The sequence below is a fragment of the Haliotis rubra genome, unplaced genomic scaffold (genome assembly GCF_003918875.1).
Source record: "Haliotis rubra isolate DU_JTF1 unplaced genomic scaffold, ASM391887v1 Scf139, whole genome shotgun sequence".
NCBI classification, from domain to species: Eukaryota; Metazoa; Mollusca; class Gastropoda; order Lepetellida; family Haliotidae; genus Haliotis; species Haliotis rubra.
The window spans coordinates 195,619-213,664 of NW_025765325.1; the positions used below are offsets into that span (position 1 = coordinate 195,619).

Genomic DNA, 18,046 nt, shown 5'->3' on the forward strand with positions numbered 1-18,046 from the left:
AGCAAAGGATGAAGCTAATGGTGTGAATCACTTGATTGTCTGGTCACACAGTTGAAATATTGCCGAGCGCGTTGTCAAACAGACAAAGAAGGATTGCATCAGCTATTCAATAGTATTATCTATCAAGGCGAACCTCGTTCCATATGTCAGCGTATCCCAACTGCGTAAGTCGATGCTCATGAAGTCAATCACTGGATTGTCTAGTCCAGACTCGATGTTTCCACAGATCGCCTACCCGTGAAGATCCGGGTTAGAATTGGTGTTCAGTAACCCATGCTTGTTGTAAAAGGCGACTAACGGGATCGGGCGGTCAGGCTCGCCGACTTGGTTGACACATGTCATCGTATCCCAATTCCATAGATTGATGCGCTTGATCACTGGATTGTCTGGTCCAGACGGGATTATTTACAGATCGCTTCCATTTAGCTAGAATATTGCTGATTGCGGCGTTAAAAAACAAACACACAATGGTGTGAACGGGACAGTGAATCTACAGTCAAGGCGTCGCTGTATATCTATGATATTTATGAAACTGGGCCAGCGTCTATAGATAATTAGGTAATCATTTACTACTAATCACTGCGGACTTTCCTCCCACGTCAAGCTCACATTCCGTGAGGGCGGCGCGGTAGCCTAGTGGTTAAACCGTTCGCTCGTCACGCCGAAGACCCGGGTTCGATTCCCCACATGGATACAATGTGTGAAGTCCATTTCTGGTGTCCCCCGCCGTGAGATTGCTGGAGTATTGCTAAAAGCGGCGTAAAACCAAACTCACTCACTCACTCGGTTAACAGTTAATATTAACAGCTGTTAGCTGTCATCTGTGGTTGTCAGAAATGCGGTAACGTCGGTTAACTGTTCTCAAAGGGCGTTTAACCCAACTCGCTTACTGGAACTCTTTATGCAGACAAACACCTGCTGTTGCCTGAACATGCGTGGTAACGTTACAAAAGGCATCGTGAAATAAACAGGTAGTCACACATCCGCTGAACCGGGCAAGTGATTGAAACTTGATACTTCTGATTTACAAATCAGAATCGAGTACTTGCCACCATGATGCAATAACGATTTCTGTCTCACCTGTATTGTAATTGGACCTTTTCTGCTGAATGTCACGGAGAACCGATCCATAGTGCTTTACTTGTTCATTCATTGTGAGTCGTCTCGCTCGTCTGAAATAAGGCTGGATTATCCATCTGATATAATGACGGACCGTACAAATGGTTTTGTGTTGGAGACACCATCACCAAGAGATTAGCATTTATACAGACTGTTTTATGATTGAACAGCAGGTTTATGTTGAAGTTTAAAAATTGAAGTTTAAAATGTTCTTTGAATGTCCCGAAAAAATCGATGTTTGCTATGGGAACATCATCTGAACATTTTGCATCATCTGCATTTTGCAAGTTACGGAGAAATAAAATCGATATGTATTTTGCAAATATTGAATGTGTATCTAAGGGATGGTGTTTTACGCCGCAATCAGTAATGTTTTAACATTATGACGGCGCTCTGGAAACAGTCGATTTTGGACTAGACAATCCAATGATTGATACCATGAGCACAACTACATGTACACGAATGGGATACGGTTACATGCATCAACAGTGTCGGCGAGGGTGACCACCCGATCCACTTGATATGGGGGCGGTGGGATAGCCTATTGGTTAAAGCGTTCGCTCGCCACGCCGAGGACCTGGGTTCGATTCCCCACATGGATACAATGTGTGAATCCCATTTCTGGTGGAATATTGGTAAAAGCGGCGTAAAACTGAACTCACTCACTCACCAACTTGATATCTCTTATGACAAGCAGGTTGCGTATTAAGACAAGCGGGATTTGGTGTAGGCCAATTCATATCTGGATCTGCACTGTGTTTATAGATTTGTTTTGTCATGACAAAAATCTGCAAAATAACCTGCCTACATCATAACTAGAAGGGAGTGATTAAATGCTGCTTTGCGCCGCTTTTAGAAAAGAAACACCACACACACGCACACAGGCACACAGGCACGCACAATATCAACACGCATCTACAACGCTTAACACTCACCCCCGACAAATCGTCATATTTGAAAACACTTTACAAGCCTTAACCAAGTACTATCGATCTTGTTTCAAATAACAGTGGGGTTAAAGCATATTATGCACAGTGGAACAGAACATATCAATATTGATCTAAGGGTTATCCTCCTTTATTAGATGGAAATTATATTGATTTTACTGTGCTTCAGCATATACAGATTCATGCAAATCGCGTGTTTCTTTCATGACTGTAACAACACCTAGGGTTCTCTACGTCATCGTTGTGGGTTTTTAGACTTCCGACAGATTCAAGTCGTGTCAGCTATAACTGTGCGCGTGTCTGTCATATCGCATAGCCCAGGTATTGATTTCACCCGGCTCATTGGCCGTTCGCCGGGACGCACTTAGACAGCATATACACTACACACACTCCACCAGCAGATGTGTATACGACGACTACTGTGACAGTGTATACCTCGATCCCCACCGAGACGGTAACGTACTTTGTTTTGAGTGGGTTCTTGGAACTTGAGTCTTTGTATGGGAATTGTTAGTCTTTGTTTGGGAATTGTTAGTCTTTGTTTGGGAATTGTTAGTCTTTGTTTTACTTATTCTTTCTCATTTACATGGCACAGTTCTTGTTAATTTACAATTTCGCTACGACGTTCACATCGAACAAGTGCCAGCATGGTTGCAAAAGATGTATTTACGTGAAATGTTTTCTGTCGTTTGTTTATAAACGCAAAACCTTTAGAAATGCCTTTGAATATTTTGAACATGAGCGTTATGAAAGTTATACGTTAAGATTGAACACGTGCCAGCCTCGTTGCGAAACGGAATATTTATTTCCGTGAAAATGTTCTGTCGTTTTTTTTAGTTTTTAAAATATAAATTCAATACTTAAAGAATTCCATTCAAACATTGACCGGGTGAAGATCCGGGTTAGAATTGGTCTTCAGTAACTTGGTTGACACATGTCAGCGTATCCAAATTGCGTAGAACGATGCTCATGCTGTTGATCACTGGACTATCTGTTCCAGACTCGATTATTTACAGACCACCGCCATATAGCTGGAATACTGCTGAGTGTGGCGTTAAACTAAACTCACTCACTCACTCAGGTCACGCCGAAGACCCGGGTTCGATTCCCCACATAGGACCATGTGTGAAGCCCATTTCTGGTGCCCCCGCCATGATGTTGGAATATTACCAAAAGCGGCATAAAACCGATCTAACTACTTACTTCTAGGAGGCGACGTGAATACAGAGAGAGAGAGAGAGAAGAGAGAGAGAGAGAGAGAGAGAGAGAGAGAGAGAGAGAGAGAGAGAGAGAGAGAGAGAGAGAGAGAGAGAGAGAGAGAGAGATTTCTCAAGGACCATAACTAGTGACACGAACAATATACCACGAGCTTTGCTTCATGTAACCGGAAATCCGGTTTCCGGGTCCGAACACTGACTTTCATCGCCATCAGTTCAAACTACACAGTACCGAGTACGCATCGTACTCATTTTAATAAAGCAATACTAGAGCCATGAAATATTATCTCCATTGCTTTTTAGCAATTCATTACCACGCGTCCAACTTCAAAGGGCGGGTGTTATGTGATCGCTGAATCATTTAATCATGTTTTAACACAGTCTGGTTGTAAAAGTAATGAGCGAAAGTATAAAAATACGTATCTCGTATATAAGGCTTATGTTTGTAATCTATGATGTTTAAGATTGTTCGGGGCGGTGGGGTAGCCTAGTGGTTAAAGCGTTGGCTCGTCACGCCGAAGACCCGGGTTCGAATCCCCACATGGGTACACCGTGATATTGGTGGAATATTGCTAAAAGCGGCGTAAAACCAATCTCAGTCAGTCAGTGAAGATTGTTCACATTCAATTCGGCGAAACAGATTGCAATTATTGACACATTGAAACGAACACATAAAAATTATAATATTTATGATCACTCATAAAGGTTACTTCATAATTAGTTGTTATATGTCAAGAGTAAGTGAGTAGTGAGTGAACATGGTTTTACGCCGCTTTTAGCAATATTCCACCAATATCACGGCGGGGGACACCAGAAATGGGTTTCACACATTGTACCCATGTGGGGAATCGAACGTTTGGACCACTAGGCTACCCCTCAGGACAGAGATAGGAGGGACAAGTGAAACCTCAACGGACACCGTATATTAACACTTAGTCTCTTAATATATATAATTTTGATAGTAAACAAATAAACCCATTTAAATTGAAAAGGAGCCCCAGTGAGATGCGAGATTCAACCTAGACTTGCTTCGCTTAGGGCGTTAGCATTGCAGGGAGGGCTAGGCAGTAGGCAAAATAAAGTGGTTCAGGCAGAGGTACAGATAAGCAGCGCATCTGCGGAAATTACACAAATATTTACGTGAAAACTCAATTCCTATTAAGCCTATTGCGTACAACTACGCTTGAAGTTTTGTAAATACTCAATAAATTTCATCTTACATGCGTACATACAAAAATAGATATAATAACTGAGGTATATTGAGAGGTTCTATTTCAGCATATGAACTTGGCAACTTGCAGTCTTTCGTATCGTTTCCTTTATTAAAGATCAACTATAAAAACAAACACGTTAACCATCATTTGAACTTTATTATATTTTTATAATTAATGGGAAATGGCAAAAACAAACAATTGAGTTTGAGTGAGGTGGGTACAATTTATTTGGTTACTCAAAGGAAAATTAGGATACCCAATTACAGAGGAACACAAGCAATGACCCTAAAAGTTATCTGTAGCTCTGGTTCAGGGACTCTGGGACTGTGAGACAGATAGACTAAGGCTTAGTCTCTGAATATATATAATTTTGATAGTAACAAACAAGCCCATTTATATTGAAAAGGAGCCCTAGGGAGACCAGAGATTCAGAACCTGAGGAAATCTAGACTTGCTTTATTTAGGGCTTTAGCACTGCACAGAGGGCTTGGCAGTAGGGAAATTAATGTGGTTCAGGGACTGTGAGACAGACTAGGAGACAGACTACGAGCACAGATCCATCTGTTTCACAAAATATAACCAGCAATAGCACTATGTCGTTCCAAGGTGCCACGCATATGGTTAATATTATATTACAGGTATATCGTAAACGCTGGATTGATATGACAATATATATGACAATATATTATTCCTGATATAATAATGGTATCGCTAGTTGTTATTCCGTCGATTCCGTGTGTTATATATTTTGGTAGTTTGTGACTGAATCATTGCTAGATTGAGAGAAAACGTGTGTACAGTGATATGTAATTCTGGCAAAACCACATGGTCATCTTAATGCATAATTCTAGAAGCTGGTGAGTCAGTAACTAAGCATATTGATAACATTATGGATAACAACAGCGCGTTCATGAACAAAGAATTGTTATTCGGAAAGTCGTACGCCTCGTATATTTTAATACCAGCCCTAAAACGATGTCATTCATGACACAAAATACAATTTAGATGTTAAAATTACCATGTCTATGTTATTGACCATTTCTATCATCACTTCTCCTGCCCTCACATGAATTTTGTTGTTTTTCACTGCGAGTAACACTCGAATAATTTATTACACTATTAATAAGGGCTTTTTTGGGCAGGGGGAGGTTACTGGCAAGAGCCTTGTTTATCAGGACAATATTTGAATGTCCTGATAAACGAGGTTGGAATGTATAAAGACTTGTATGTCTCTGCCATTCCGTTACAGGGACAATGTGTTAATTGTTTTATATTTTCTTAGAAATTATCTCTTCAACTATTAATTATTACCTTAGAGTCTTGTGCAAGTCTAGATTAAATAAATCATGAGATGGAGAAAAACAAAGATGCCACAGCCTTTGCCTATATGTTGTTTTAGTTCTTATGAATTAAATTTCTCTTCCCCGGGTTTTCGTGCCGCATTTACTGTGTACCCTTGAATTGATCTTCAGTAACCCATTCTTGTCGTAAGAGGCGACTATTGGGATCGGGTGGTCAGGCTCGCTGACTTGGTTGACACGTCATCGGTTCCCAATTGCGTAGATCGATGCTCATGCTGTTGATCACTGGATTGTCTGGTCCAGACTCGATTATTTACAGACCGCCGCCATATAGCTGGAATATTGTTGAGTTCGCCGTAAAACAACAAACCAAACCAACCAAGGCTTATACTGTGTTAAGCAATTACATGTACCACATTTTCTAACACCCTATCTCATCCTTCATCACTGGATGGTAATCGAATGCAGCCAACTGTCGATGTAACAGCATGTCATGCATTTATTACCAATGCTGAGAAACTGATAGTAAAGAAATGTCATTCAATACCGGAAATGGCAAATCGGTGTAGCAGTTCTTCAGTGTCGGTGTACATGCAATATGAATGTGATTATTTTATTCCATGATGACGGCATAGTGGTATCCCTCTGTTGGGTAGCAGTGAATGGGTACCCGGTGGAGGAGATAGCATTGCGGGGAACACGTTTGTATACTCCCTAGGGAGTTGAGAATGTATGCACACAGATCCACTGACATGGGTAACAACGGTGTACTTTGAACATGATATCTAGCATTGGGAAATAACCGCAGTATAAGTGGATGGTGATGATGATGATGGTGGTGGTGATGATGATGACGATGATGATGATGAGTCTTTTTGTCAGCATTACTATTATTATACAGAATATTAGTCAGGAAGGCTGCAAAAAGCGAATTCCGAATTTGCGCCGACCTCTTTAACGGCCTAGTGCTCCACCATCTCATCACACAAAGCATTCAGGAACCATTGACAGCGTAACGCGCGTCCAACCCCAAGAGAGACAAAAGCTTGTGATACCGGGTCCAAGGGCCGACCTCCCTAGCCGGGTCCCCCCTGAAGACAACGCATAGTTGCAAATTCCCTTCTAAGAAAAGTCACTCAAAACTACGTATTCATACCTATTTATGTTATTTGTCTTTATCTTCTTCAAATGATCCCATGTTGGCGTGAGATTTATCGGTTTTGTCGTGAGAGCGTGAACTGAGTAATATATGCGTGAGTCTCAAGCCAAATGCGTGAGGGTTTGCAGGTATGCATTGATCGCCTTCTCCCCATCAGGTATGATCATATCATTTCCATTTGGCAATACAATATTGATCATGAGATATAATTTGATGATTCCCACTTTCCATGTTTTATTGCCATGGTATATATAGCTTAAAACATTATTTATGACAGATCTGGGGTCGAACTTGCTTCGCCGTACTGTTCAACATGTACTCACAAACGATCATCTCTTCCAGTTAGAGTTGTTTCCCTTTGTAAAACAAAAATGGTTGCCAGTATTTCTGATTATAAGGTCACAACCCTTAGCTACTTGAATATATTACAATTATACTGATAAATTTAGAGGTTTAATTTAGAGGTTAGTGAAATAACGGCTCTGTGGGCGAGTCAAGGTGAGCTAGCAGGTTTGTTGATTTTCGAGTCGAAGGGATCTGTTCCTCAAAACGATCGATACGCCATGAGTAGATTTCGCAAATCTCTGTCTCAGTCGTAACACCAAAACCCCTTTAAGCAACATGGCTGAATGAAATATGAGACAAAACTGAAGCATCGGTTATGTAACGGTTTACAAAATTATCAGAGGACTGTTTTAAGTCGGTTTAAAGAACAGAAGTCGCCATTGTCTTTGTGGAACAGATACCAGGCAGTTTACCGTGATGCAGAGCCCCTATAGAATATCTGCAAATATCCGGCGATAATGAAGATTAATGACATCCCAATATGTAGCGATATGTGGTAATTGGGACATTTAATGCTATTTTCTATTTTTCATTATTAATATTTGTAATATGGTTCAAATTTCACTGCCAACTGTTTGCTCATTAATCTTTACTAACATAGCATAAAATATATAAGCTCAGGGGTGGAAATAACCCATTGCCCGACGCCCGAGTCCAGTGGGTTTTTTTGTCGGGCAAGCAAATTTGTATATCACACTGTATCGGTGTCCAGTTGACTTTCCAATGTTAATTATGTTGTTTATTTAAAAAATCAACAAGAAAATGGCCGGTATAGTGGAAAAATTATCAGGGCAAGTGATTTTACATGTGCCACTGTACCGGAGTACACCAGCAATTTTAAAGTTATTAAATATGTATATTTACTAGCCTAATATGTGATGAAAGCAGTATTGCCACTTATTGTAGAATTGCCTGGTGAAGATCCGCGTTAGAATTGTCTTCAGTAACCTGTGGTTGTCGGAAGTGTTGCCTTACGAGATCGGTTCACTGAACTTTGATGCCTGCCATCGTATCCTAATACTGCGTAGATCGATGTTCATGACGTTAATTATCTTCTAGATTATAGCCTATTTTATACGTAAAAAACGAGATTCTAAAGTTAGAAGTCGATCGCAAATCAAAGAGATTTATCATTGGATGTTAGCATTTATCAGATTCAAATACCGATTTAATTGGACCATGTGAAAGAAAATGAAATGATCCTTCCAACAGTGGCTAAACTGATCGATAATCAAAAATATTATCCATAAGAAAATATTAATGGTCATCAATATGAAAATTGTACAGTCAATAATATCGTACACAAACCTTTGTGAGAGAATAAAGTTCTTAATTTACTCACACAACACACAAAGTTAGAACTTTATTCATGGCCTGCTTCTAAGATATGTTCAGGATGCTGTTTTGTTAGTAATCCATAAATAAACATGTCACCAGCGATGTGAAATATATTCACTTTCAGACTTTTCCCAAAAAATAATTTCTCCCATATTTATCGATAATCGATCGGTATTTAGTTGACGATTATTGAACTCTATTGTCTATAACGATAGTCAGATCGAATATCTTCGAGTTTACCCTTATATATATTACCGTGAAATAATTGATTTTCTAATGCTTCTACACGCGAAATCTTATGTTTGAACAATGGATGCATTGGAAACCCATAGCGACAGAGAAAATATTAGCTTTCTATTCACCAGGTACATGTATATATATATACAATGTAAATACGTTTTCCAATGACAGGGTGAAATCCCCAAATCATGAACACCTGCGACCGAATTTCCAGACCCCGGTTTGGATCAACTTGGACAGGCCGTTGTCTCAGCTATATGTTCTATATTAATTGACTCCGGTCAACGGACTGTTTGTATATGAGTTATCGCACACAGAAGCTTGAATAGCTTTTTTCGACACAGCATTTGTCCATTGATCTCCCACTCAATGCATTGACCTACATCTCCAGGTGGCCACGTGCCTCTCGTTCACACCGGTAGTAGATAGATCACGCTCAAGGGTATTCCCAGTAGTGTGAACGATCACACCGGTCTCTGAGATTGGGAATATGTGATAACAGCCTACATGCAGGTCTGTGTTTTTGAAGTGGTAGGTATGCTTTAATTTGGCAACGTCTCCATGGGCAAATGAAAAAATAGTCGTGCGATTTTTATGGATAGACAACTCCTTTATTGTTCAACTTCTGGGTTATCCGGGGTAATAATGTGATGTGCTTTGATTGTTAGCGCTATGAGCATTAACCTAGTGAATGAGTTTAGCGCATTATAAATGTACTTATTATTTATTATTATTTATTGCAATGGATAGGCTGTTTCGATGTAGATGCTAACACCGATATCGGCATTTCCAGTATAGCATCATGCTCAGGGATTTACCTTGAGTCCTGTACTTGAGGGTCCCTGGGATTCATACTCTTAATTTTCAGGGTTCCTGGACTACAAAATGGGGGTCCCAGACACTTAAATAGTATTATTAATACTATGTTGTAATATTGTTGTGATTCACTTACTGTTATTTTGTATTGTGTATCATGATCATCACATTGTTACAGTAGTTAAATTGCAAATGATACCATAACCCAGCTAATAGCAAACTCAGTGATAACTTATTTTTACAAAAAAATTATAAATACATTTGAACTTTTTCTGCATCCACAGGGACGCGCTAATCAATTTCTTTGCGTCCATTGTCAGTTTTTATGCGTATAGGACGCATGAATTCGCGTCCTGTAAATCCCTGCATGCTTGATACATGTGTTATCATCTTCATGTAACGTCCCATCCATTGCAATAAAGAAGTTGTTATCCATAAAAATCGTTCCTGTTCATACCAGATGGCAGTAATTTGTTGTGCTTTGTGGGTTTATGGGTTTTGTTCCAGTTTGACGTTATATTTTTCTTTCCTTTCAGGTCTGACTGACTGAGAACGCTTGGAAACCTTCAAATTGTGTGGCGACTGCGCAGACTCGAAAAATGGCTCAGAGACAGACGACATCCGGTACGGCGACAATTTCGGCTACAGAGGATCTAGCCACGAAGAAATTCCCTTCGATAATAGACATCAAACGTCAGATTCCAAGCAACTGTTTCGAAGCATCCGTTTCCACATCGTTGTATTATGCCGCGAAAGACCTCGTGCTTGTTTTTGCTCTCTATCTGGCCGCAATGGCCATGTGGTATTTCGCTCCGACGTCTCTGTGTCTGGCTCTGACTCCAGTGTACTGGCTTCTCCAGGGCACGTTGTTTATGGCGATCTTCGTTGTGGGGCACGACTGTGGGCACGGCTCCTTCTCCAACAACGAGCTCCTCAACGACGCAGTCGGAGTGTTCCTCCACAGCTTCGTCATGACGCCCTACTACAGCTGGAAGATATCTCACCGTGTCCATCACAAAAACACTGGAAATATTGACAAGGATGAAATTTTCTTCCCCCTTCGGGACAAGGCTGACAATGGCCGTGCCTTCCTACCAGGATTCGGCCTTGGACTCGGATGGTTCATGTATCTTGTTTTAGGATACAAACACCGTACAACGAAACACTTCAACCCCTTCGACCCCATCTACACTCGTCACATACTGGGTGTGTGTATCTCCCTCGCCTATCTGTTAATGTGGACTATAGGGGTGTATTCCTACGCTCAGGTTATGGGGTTCTGCCATGTGTTATACTATTATGGAGTTCCCGTATTTGTTTTCGCGTCCTTCCTCGTCATCGTCACGTTCCTGCACCACACGGAGGAGCTAGTGCCGTGGTACGTTGACGGCGTCTGGGACAACGTCAGGGGCCAGGTCAGCTCCATTGACCGTGACTACGGCTGGTGCCACGGCATCATCCACAACATCGGAACCCACCAAATTCACCATTTGTTTCCCAAGATTCCGCACTACAATCTAGAGGAAGCCACGCGCTACTACCGGAAGGCGTTCCCGGATCTGGTTCATATACGTAACGACCCCATCCTCCCTTCATTCATGAGGATGTTTCTCAAGTATTGCAAGCAACACATCGTTGATGACCATGCCAAAGTTCACGTTTACAACTAGTCTTTAGCAATTGTTATTCGATTTATCAATTTCAGAAAACTACGGTTATAACGAACTGAAAGGGACAAGTTGTATTTTCATACAACCATACTTTGTTTGATTCCACACATGGGTACAATGTGTGAAGCCCATTTCCGAGTCCCGCCGTGATATTGCTGGAATATTGCTAAAAGCGGCGTAAAACTAAATTCAGTCAGTATGTACGCATACAATATACGCTAGTGGCAGTGACAAAACTAACAATTCGTTATATCTAACAGTTCGATATAAACGTAGTTTACTGTATTGTTATTTAGTAGAGGTTATCTTTGACACCTCACACGTTTATTTCCTTATCATTTACGATTCTTCGAATTTCTTTGTTAAAAGCCACATTAATGTCTCATTAAGATAATGCCATAGTCCAACGTGAAATTTTGATACAGGCTGTCTTTATAATGACTCGGGGCTTTGGAAATGTCGACGGGTCATAGTAAAGGTCGTCACCTCGGTAACTCAGTTTCAATAGCCCCCATGGGAATAATTTGTGAACCCAAGTTTGGAGTCCCCCGACTTGAAAATGCCTAGAATAAGATAACATACGTAAAAAATTACTCTCTTAAATCTTGGTGTTCAAATTCTTGAGCAAAACATTTAAGGAGACTGCTATTTTGCGTTTTGAATATTGAAACATGTCGAAACATCTTTAATCAAATCCACCGCACCCAGCGATAGCCAAATATATAAATTCAGACCTTCTAGTCATTCCAACGTATATTTAATAATATTTATTTTTCATCAAATATTTAAATTATGTGTCCATTTTTCTCTGTTGTTTTTGTCGTGTTTTGACAGCTATGTTATAGATTATTTACCTGTGTATGTCCCTAAAGTGATTTTGCAATAATGTATTTTGTTCTGAGTACATTATGACAATAGTATAGCTGTTACAACCGAAACTCATAGCCTAATGTACACACGGTGTTAAAGACAAAACTCTTTACTCAACCCAATTTTTACTGGACCTAAAATTGACTTTTTTGGGAAAATGTCGATTGGGAGATCGGTGTCTTCTTTCGTAGTTGAGACTGCTATCTAATTCAGATTTGTTTTTTAATTACAAAATGACCTGAAAAAGTAGGTCATTATAAGAAAGAAAGGAAATATGTTCCTGATGTTCTATTTACTTCCAGTTCTATTTGAATCAGTAGAACAAACATGTTTAATTTATTTCCAATTCTCTTTAAATTATTGGGATAAAAACGTTTTATTGTAAATGTTATTTCATCTTATCCATCGACCCAAAGGATTCGGCAATATAAATGAAGGCCTATTTATACAAAACATGAGCCCATATCGATCATGTAGCCATTGTGTAAACAAGACATAGTCCAGTGCTCCAGATAATGTTTGTAGCTTATGGATTGTACTCCCACCGGGACCTGATGGTTATATTTGGGTATTCAATATATTATTCCTCCCACGGGTCCAGTCTATTTCTGATGACTATTAGTTTGCGTATGTTCGTGCGTTACGTCAAGCCCGATAGACCCACTACGCTATAGGGTTAGGTGGCCCGTTGGTTAAGGGGTCCGCCAGTCAGGCAGAAGGCCCGGGTTCGATCTCAATGGGCACGGTATGTGAAGCCCATTCCTGGTGTTCCCCGGTATATTGGTAGAATATCTCTAAAGGCGGCGTTACACCCAACCCATCCACCCACTCACTCACTCACAATACTGTAAAATATACGTAGAACGCAACGAGGTGCAATACATTGCAGCCTTGCTCCAAGGCTGCACTGAATGCTAAGCCCATGGATGTATAATAATTTTGTCTCCTAAAGTGGCATGTCTAGACAAGCGGAGAGCACCTCTGAGGACCCCAGGCTGGTATTCATATTTAAAAAAAATATAGATCATTTAAACTATTAATTATTACCATGGAGACTTGTGCAAATCTAGGTTAACATACCCATGGATTAGCATATCTTAGTGTAGTCGCTCTGTTATCATTATTAAATACTCGCAAGAAATCATTTTCGGAAGCTTAAAACACTTCATATTGTAATTAGCACATTGTTAGACGGTTGGTCGTTTGTAATCTTTTCATGCATTTTTACGTCAGCAGGTAATTAGTGGGTAAAGGATAATTCCTTTAGGTAGTTTGGGCGTATATACAGATTATTCGGAACTATGATCATGCCTTCTGTGTACATTTGCTCAGCTGAGCACGGTCACTGACAACAATGAGGCGGGAGACGAGTAAATCATGTTTGAACTATCCCATTCAAAAGCTGGCATGCATTTTAGCCTCGAGAGAGATCGCCTTTAACACCGTGTCATATCGGCCTGTTATCTAAGAGATAAGATATTAGATATTCTTGACGTTATTTGTTTCCAACTCCTTTTCTAGGAATAGATTAAAGAAAATATTAAAAAACACATTTTTAAAGTCTAACAAAAATATCTTCAGAAGATTACCTGACAGAATCAGTTAGGTAACGATATTGTGGATTTTGAAATTTCCCCCAAGGGAAACAATTGTTTCAAAAAGTCTAATCAAATACGTCTTGGCATAGAAAGTGTAAAAGAAAATCATGTAAGCTATACAAGTTCCACGATCGTAAGTTTAAAGTCTTACCCAGTCAGACCAACAACGAAAAACAGTGTGGTATTTTTTGTCTTCAAAATAATTTTCAGGAATCGTTTTCCATGAATAACAACCAAAGTTACCTATAGGCAGTTTTAGCCCAAATGCACGATGTTTGTATACTGCTCAATACAAGTTTTATCCCGCTCCAAAATAAAAAAAAATATTTAAAAAAATTAGATTGTGTTACGATGTTTTAGAGTGATACCAAACTTAACATCGACTACAAAAGCAGATTTCACAGAATCTTGTTTTTTTCTTCCAAAATAACTCTTGTCACGATGAGAATCCTGTGAGTATATTTAGGTGATATGCGGCTTTTGAATTTCGTATCCTTTCAATAAATGTCCAGGGTACTTGTGGAATACCTGTTTTACTAGTCAGTGGAGTTTGTAGCTAGTCCTACTAGAACGAGACCAATATGTTTCATGTGTGTAGAATCTGTCAGTTTTATTCAGTTTCAGTTTGTTGTAAAACTGAAGCATTGCGAACTTGTTCAAAATTATGTCAAAATGACTTCTGACATAAAACTGACTTGTCCCCGGCACAAATTATTAGTCTCGGGCTGTCAGACAAGCGGATTACGAAGGCTAACTGTGTGAGTACTACGACCTGGGCCCAGATTTTCGAAGCTCTCTTAGCGCTAAGATAGTCGTAAGTGCCATACATTAACAGTAACTTACGACTTTCTTAGCGCTAAGAGAGCTTCGAAAATCTAGGCCCTGGTTCACAATTACAGACCTCAAATGATTCTACTAAACGATAACTACTGACGTAAATTTGACTTGTCCCTTGCACTTATTATTAGTCTCGGGCTGGCGGACAAGCGGATTACGAAGATTCTGTGTGAGTACAAGAGTTTGGTCGATCATGACGACATCCAGGTGATATTCACCTGAGCGCTCGTGCCCATGAATCGATAGCTACCTCTGTACCAGCGTGTGGGATGTTGGTTACCGCGTGCCGGCTTTGTGATGTGGCTAGCGGAGTGTGTGTTCAGTAAGATGTACTCCCAAAGTCATTAATGGATATCATCAATCTCTAAAGTAGGTCAATGCTTTCTACGGCTGATGTAGAGTAAACTGGTTGCTTATATTATCGACGCGTGCGCTTTACTATTCGGTCAGGTATTGGCGGTTGCCTTTGTACAGAAAGCTGATTGATGTACAGATGTATCGAGTTCAGTTTCAGAGAATATATACAATGTCTGCTATCAAAACATCCTGCCTTAAATATATTCCATCTGATTTGATCCAGGACAGTCATAGTGGAAAGACTACAAAGAACTAAACCAAATTGAAGAATAACAAACGCGGAATGCTTGTCCACAAATAAAAATCGTAGTTCTTCAATGTGAAAAAATGGAACTTTATAAGCTCCGACTTGCTGTCGCCTTCACATCGATAAGTCCGATTGTTTTGGAAAACAATAGTAAACGTCATTATGTGTGACTTCATAGGCACGGTAGGCATGTCTGAAAAATATGGCCTTGGGTTAGAATCTTAAATTCTCCAAGATTGTGTTTTTCTAGGTTTGTCAGCATGATGCTCGTCCCGGGGCGTTAAAATTGGCCCCCAAATCTTTTTCCCAAACGGTTTTCTTTACTTATAAGGGTCTCGATCCACGAAACGTTGATAGCGCTACGATATTCTCAAGCCTATGATAAACTACAGAGTTACGACTGTTTGCAAATCTAAGATTCCTTTGTGTATCGGGACCCTGGCAAGCTATCCTCGAAACGGCCGTAGCCCTACGAACTTCTTAAGCCCATCCTTAACGCATTGGCTACGATCAAAGTTAAGAATTCTTAGGGCTACGAACGTTTCGAGAATAAGGGCTCAGCATCGGAATCTCTGTACTTCTATATAGCAGTCGTAATTCCAAATTATCTGCCTGGGTCTTCAATCGATCACTTGATCTTCTGGTTTGTTTCCAGGTCGGCGTTGCGTGACAATAGTACTGTGCGGTGTCAGGCTAAAACTAACTCCACTTTTAGGCAGTTTTTTTCGAATGGAGGGTGCTGAAAGTGTGTTTTGGATAGATAAGACGATAATCCTATAGATAGGACGTGTTATATTTAGCCAGACTTGTATAGGTCGATAACATGCGTCAGTTCGGGCTATTCTCCCACATGAAGCTGAAACGACGTGATCGAACTGAAATACTCACTCACTCACTCACTCATTCTCGCTCGCTCACTCTCACTCACTCAATGATGTCTAGATTGATAATATTCCTATGAATGGCCACAGGGCTGTGAATGAATGTCTATATAGAGATCATGGTCACACAATTGATTTGCGACGGGAGACGCGTATATCCCGCAGTGATATAGATTAGCCTGACCCAGTTCAAATATCATGTAAAGACGGAGCCCAGTTTGTGAATGTATGGTATAGTGTATGTAGTTGTAATGATATATTCATTTTCTGTTATAGTTTAAAACAGTTCAGAACGCAGATGTCCAAAATTATTCTTCCTCTTCAGAGGGGAACACAATACTTTCCACCAAGGAGTAGCTCTGTTTTCATTTGCATTTTGTTCTATCTTGTATCACTGATTTTATGTCGCTAGGTCACTAAAGCAATGGCTGCTATCCACCAAAACAGTTACGATGAACGCGTGTATAATATTCAGGGGAGGTAACTCGCATTGTTTTACCACAACACGTTCCTCCGTTTTACGACAATCGTTCATGTTTCAATAACATATCACAGTTGGGTATTCCATCACTAGTTAATTAGCAGTTATATAAATCGTTCATATGTATTGCTCAGGTGTACGAAGTGTCGTTAAGAGGTTTTGACGATTCCAGCGTGATTTTCACAATCCAAACTAGTCTGTCTCCATGACAACGAACTCTCAGACGGCGTGTGAAAGCTAGTTATTTTGAATGCTCTGTTGGCTTTATTTAAATTACTATGCAACGCCGTTACCATAGTAACCTCATGATCCTCATGACAACCCAGGAAGTGCCCAGCTAACAACAGGGATGTTGTCATTGGGGACGCTTGATGTTCTGAGAGATTTCATTTTAAATTCATGTCTAGTTGTCCGCAATGAGTAGCCTATCGGAATAGTAACAGTATCTGACCTAATGTGTAACAAGGGAAGATAACCAATCTTTTTGATCGCCGACTGCTTCCTGTGCCATTTTCACCGTTCTTGTTTATCATTGATTTAAGATTTTAAGAAATAAACTTGCAATTTTGCAGACAATGTTGCGTTTTCGTGTGTTGAATTTTGACTCGGAGACTCTCAAAGTCATGTTATTAAATGTAGCAGCAGTTGTAGTCGTAGCTGCCGTTGCGGATGTAGTAGTAATGTTTTTTGTCACGTCAGCAGTATATATTTACGTTTATCATGGCGTCCTTTGGACCAGACAAACGAGTGGTTGATATTGTGAGCAATGCCTGCCTGGGTTCGATATGGGGTTCGTTGCTCGATTACCGATTGTCGGTCTCGGTTATAACCTTGTAGATGTATGCAGTCTTTGAATGACCTGGATCCTGCTGCATCAATGTTCGTTAACTACTCGGAACAGTAAACCCTTTGGATGTAATTCATCTCATGTAGATCTGTCGGATGCTCGGCTTTCCAAAACGATAGCGTGCTCAAAACTTCCTTATTGCTCATGGATTCGAGTTCATTGTCTGAAAACACGGTCCTTCCTTTTGCGACCTAAGCCTACAAATAATATGTTGGCAGCCATGTACGTTTTAATAACACTCTAATGATACCCTATTAAAGCATCATTTCGACCGAATCCAGCGTCCGCCCGGAGAGCGGAAGATCGCGGGTTCGATCCCCGGCCGCATCATACCAAAAGACGTTAAAATATGGTACTTGTTGGTCCCTGCCTGGCGCTCGGCATTAATGGGTACAACAAGGACTGGTCGGCTCGGAGTCAGTATAATGTGTCTGAGTGGGGTATTCATGCTTCACTGCGGCATGGTATCTCAGTGGGCTAGCACTATAAAATCAGCTTAAGTCTGGGCTAGTACAAGCAGCCGCACATACACATACACACGCATGCACGTCGTCATATGAGC

General features: G+C 40.4%; 1 protein-coding gene across 3 annotated transcripts in view; it reads left to right on the top strand.

Annotated features, from left to right (window-relative positions):
* LOC124268533 (fatty acid desaturase DES3-like) overlaps nt 1-13,970 on the top strand; it is a 29,548-nt gene extending 15,578 nt beyond the window's left edge. For all 3 annotated transcript variants that reach the window (XM_046703522.1, XM_046703520.1, XM_046703521.1), the window contains exon 2: nt 10,233-13,970. In XM_046703522.1, the coding sequence (XP_046559478.1) occupies nt 10,296-11,366 (1,071 nt within the window). In that variant the 5' untranslated portion in view covers nt 10,233-10,295 and the 3' untranslated portion in view covers nt 11,367-13,970. The remainder of the gene's footprint in view (nt 1-10,232) is intronic.
* Nucleotides 13,971-18,046: the final 4,076 nt, after the last annotated feature.